At 42.5% G+C, this 4,280-nt stretch overlaps 1 protein-coding gene across 2 annotated transcripts; it reads right to left on the reverse strand.

Annotated features, from left to right (window-relative positions):
- Nucleotides 1-1,396: 1,396 nt before the first annotated feature.
- On the reverse strand, nt 1,397-3,192 carry LOC308092658 (uncharacterized protein). 2 transcript variants are annotated; one of them, XM_080438713.1, is made up of 2 exons: nt 1,738-3,192; nt 1,397-1,530 (listed from the first exon to the last, which is right to left on the reverse strand). In XM_080438713.1, the coding sequence occupies exon 1, from the start codon at nt 2,268-2,270 to the stop codon at nt 1,746-1,748; it is 525 nt and encodes a 174-aa protein (XP_080294839.1). In that variant the 5' UTR covers nt 2,271-3,192; the 3' UTR covers nt 1,397-1,530; nt 1,738-1,745. The 2 variants fall into 2 exon arrangements, with proteins under 2 accessions (XP_080294839.1, XP_080294840.1); XM_080438714.1 differs by lacking the exon at nt 1,397-1,530 and having other exon boundaries at nt 1,689-1,844; nt 1,917-3,192.
- Nucleotides 3,193-4,280: the final 1,088 nt, after the last annotated feature.

Consider the following 4,280-nt stretch of genomic DNA (forward strand, 5'->3'; position numbering starts at 1 on the left):
CTTTACAAAAGAAGAGCAGCCACTTCGAAATTGTGTTTAAGTTAGTTAGTTAGTAGCCTCGATATCGAGGCTTTTATTTTCCTTCGCGTTAGTTTGTGTTTGTTTCCACACGGATGTATAATACCAGGGGACATGTGGTCCAGCAGTCGTGCTGCACTAAAAGCAATGCAAACATTGGTTCCGTTTCTACACGCTCTCAACCGTGCTATCCGTTCCACTTTCGCTAGACTAGATAAATAATAATAATAATAATAATAATAATAATAATAATAATAATAATAATAATAATAATAATGCATTTGAGAGCAATTAATTATTTCATATTTTTTATGCTTATTGTAGTAGTTTTGACGGCAATAGATGTTTACATGCACTACAGTAGATACTATTATGATGTTGCAGACAGTAGAGAGAGCATGTATTTATTGTGTGGGGTGTGGAGGACTGCAGTGCAATCTTCACGATGCCACCCTTTGATATGTCACCCAGCAGGGCAGGTTAGGAAGCATAGCCCTAGAATGGCTCCGCTGTGATATTACATTATGTAATATCATAGCCATTCTAGGGCTAGTTAGAGCAGTGCTCTTGTCTTGTCACCATTGCTCTTATTTAGGTCAGTCTGAGGGCTTTTACAAATAATGACCACTGGCACCGAATGTAATTAATTTTTAAAGTTTTTTTTAAAGAATTGAATTATTATTTACGTTTTTATGTAGGTTTTATTTTGTAATATTTGTTTGTGGTTCCTAAATTGTGGTCTATAAATGATGTGATTGGAAAGAACCTTCGTCTTTGGGTCAACTTCTGTTAATGTGCAAATAGGTGACCTGTGGGAGGCAGCAATGTGCCGTAAGGCATCCAGTCTGCCGGAAACTACATGAAGAAGAAGAACTTGACCGCAGTATTCCAGGGGGCGGAACCGGAAACTATGGGCGGAACCCATAGGGGGCGGAACCTACCTCTATGGGCGGAACTCATAGAACAACTGCGTCAGATGACACTCAAGATGGTGGAACGCGTGGAGACAACGGTATAGTATTTTCCAGATGTTTGTATTGAAATATGCCATTTTTCACAACACTTGATTGTCTCGTTACCGAAGACAGTCTACTCTACTGACCGTTTAGTGTTATTAAAGTTAACAACAGTTTCACGTTGTTTGTGGTATTAAATGCTAACCAGTGATTTGCATGGTGCTAAAAATACGAAATATAATGTAAATGTGTTCCCTTAAGTTGTATAATTCACAAACATAAAGAACAATTCCAATAATATAAATCACCAAAAATAATGATAACGGTTTCTGTCATTTATATGCATGCTGTTGAAAATGCAAATAATAACAGTTTGAATACTGGAATAAAAAATGTCATGTCCTCATTTGCTTCCAGATTCACCCAAATATTTGTATGGGTGATGCCTTACCAAAACCCATTTTTGAAGGCCCAAAGAACTGCAGATGCAGGTTCTGCTGCAAAGTGGGGGAGTACGCCTATATAGCGGCACATCAGCAGACCCACGAAAGGATGACTGTTAAACATGGAGGTATTTGTTATTCTAAATAAATGTTGCAGATCTTCCAAAATGTACAAATTGTTGACTAATGTTAATTAGTCTAACTAATTAACTATTTCTAACTCATATTATTTTGACAAATTTTGTTTGTAAACTGGATTTCTCTTTGTAGGTTATAAAATGTACAGATGCTACAGAGGGTGTATAAAAACCTCCCATTACCACTGCTGCTATTGTGGGGAGACTAGAACCCAGCCATGTATCTTGAAACATGTGCAGCAGTGCACAGGCGCAGCCTCCACGGCCACGTCTGCAGCCTCCATGGTCACCTCCACAGCCTCTGCAGCCTCCATGGTTTCCTCTACAGCCTCCATGGTCACCTCCACAGCCTCCATGGTCACCTCCACAGCCTCTGCAGCCTCCATGGTCTCCTCCACAGCCTCTATGGTCACCTCCACAACCTCTGCAGCCTCCATGGTCTCCTCCACAGCCTCCATGGTCTCCTCCACAGCCTCTCCAGCCTCCATGGTCTCCTCCTCAGCCTCTGCAGCCTCCATGGTCGCCTCTACAGCCTCCATGGTCACCTCTGCAGCCTCCACTGTCACCTCTGCAGTCTTCAATGTTGCCACAGCCTCTCTAGCCTCCACTCCACTCCAGTGCACCAGTAGCAGCAAATTACTCACGTCAAGCCTCAAAAGAATGATATGCCCTTTCTGTAATTTGATTTTAAACAAGAAAAACCTCAAGATCCACATTGAAAGACGTCACTCAGCCACAGCCTCTGTAGCCTCCACTCCACTCAACGGCATCAGTAGCAGCAAAGTACTCAAGTCAAGCCCCAAGAGAACGACATGCCCTTTCTGTAATTTGATTTTAAACCAGAAAAACCTCAAGATGCACATTGATAGACGTCACTCATCATCAACTCCAGACATCACTGCTAATCGCCATCTTCCATCCCAATGCTTAGACCAAAATAAGGGCATTTTTGCTGTTGGAAGAACTTTTTCTGGCCTGAGAAACCCCATACATGTACAGAAGCGCACCTGGGGAAACAACCACCAAGTTATCTGTGAGCTAGAGAAATGCAAGCAGGTTTCAGAATTTGCCAGAAGAAGTGGCTTAATGGGGTTTCAGTGCATCCATCTGAGGTCGTTATTATACTGTCCTATTTCATCCCAACCAGACGTCACACTGAAGGAAGAAGTTCTGTCAGATATGGTCGTAAGAAAGTGGATTTCTGACAATGAAAAGAACTTGTGTCTCGCCAGAAAGAAGAAAGCAGAGTCGGAGAACAGCCCACTGAGTAAAGAAGTCAAATTTTGCAGTGGAGCATCGAGAATATATGTGTCAGTACTGGAAACATGCACCTCATATTATTCCCGGTTAGGGAGAGTGGCTGTATGTTATGACAAAAAAAGAAATTCTTGGCATTGCCCATGCTCAAAGCCAAATAATTCCTGTCCTCATAAGTCAATTGCAAAGTGGCACCTGAACCAGACCCAACCTGAACTGTTCCTGAAGGTCAGAAGTACAGACAGTGATGTGTTTGAGACATCGGATCCTGAAGGTCACAGTACTGAGGACAGTGAATAATATCCACCTGATGGAACCGATTTGACCTCAATTGTCAATTGTGGTGGTGCACACTGTTAGTATAGAATCTTCACGTTGAAGGGTACGATTCTTGTTAAAAAAATATCAAGATAGTTTCAAGATATTATTAGCAATAATCTGTGTCAGCAATGTCATTTTTTATTGATTTGATTTACTACAGCCATGGACGAAGGTTTGCCCCCTTCACAGTGGAGAGACAACAGGTAGCCAGACAGATTAACAGCAGAAGTGTGCCACTGTTTCTGAGGATCCCCAGGAAGAGAAAACATGATGAGCTCACCATGGTAAGAAATAGTAAAATAACATTTGTACAGATCCAAGAAACTTGTGTTGACATGTACTAAGCCATTAGGTAAAATGTATCTCACTCCCTTGATGTAAAGGAACCTGACTTTGCGAAGACTTGTGAGATGGAGCAGCCAGAGGGAATTTTGGATATTTGATTTCCTTCCTTCAGTTTTGCTTTATTTACCCAGGGTAGTAGCTGAGCACAAGTGCTCATTTTCAGCAACGCCTTGCACATAGACACAGACAGACGCACACATTAAAACCTGGGAGCTGACCAGTACAACCACAGTCTTATACTGTTGGTTGGCCACTGAGTAGCTTCACTGGACCAGTTGGGGGTTCAGTGCCTTGCTCAAGGGCACTTCAGTGGTGTTGGGGGAGGGCTAAGTGGTGCCATTCACTTCCCCACCCAGATTTATCCTGCCGGTCCAGGGAATCAAACCGGGAACCTTCCAGCAACAAGTGCACTCCTCTAACCGCTAGATGTGAAGCACAGCTATGCAACGGTATCTCTCACTTCACTCACAAAATCAGTTAGAGGTGCGCTCCATGTTGACATGCCAGCTTGACAGTTCTTAAATACTGTTATCTTAATCCGACGCAACAATAACTACATTCAATACTGTGTATGTTATCTGCAGGACAAATGTGAAGGTTATAGAATGAAAGATCCTTTGACTGTGACACGGTCTTTGTTCCAAGTTGATGATAGAGAGCTATTATCAAGCCAACAGGTTTTTGTTATGACTCATGTTTTATGTTCACAGCTCCCGTACCATATCTCCAATTGCAGACAGAGGTGGAGCGCAACACTTACCATCGCCTACACCCCCTCCACACACGCATAATGATTCAGTGCC

The sequence above is a fragment of the Gymnoscopelus braueri genome, assembly GCF_963280865.1.
Source record: "Gymnoscopelus braueri genome assembly, chromosome: 9".
NCBI classification, from domain to species: Eukaryota; Metazoa; Chordata; class Actinopteri; order Myctophiformes; family Myctophidae; genus Gymnoscopelus; species Gymnoscopelus braueri.

Excerpts from the sequence above, each read along its gene's own strand:
- LOC308092658 (XM_080438713.1), bottom strand. The coding sequence starts at position 2,270 with ATGTGGATCTTGAGGTTTTTCTTGTTTAAAATCAAATTACAGAAAGGG.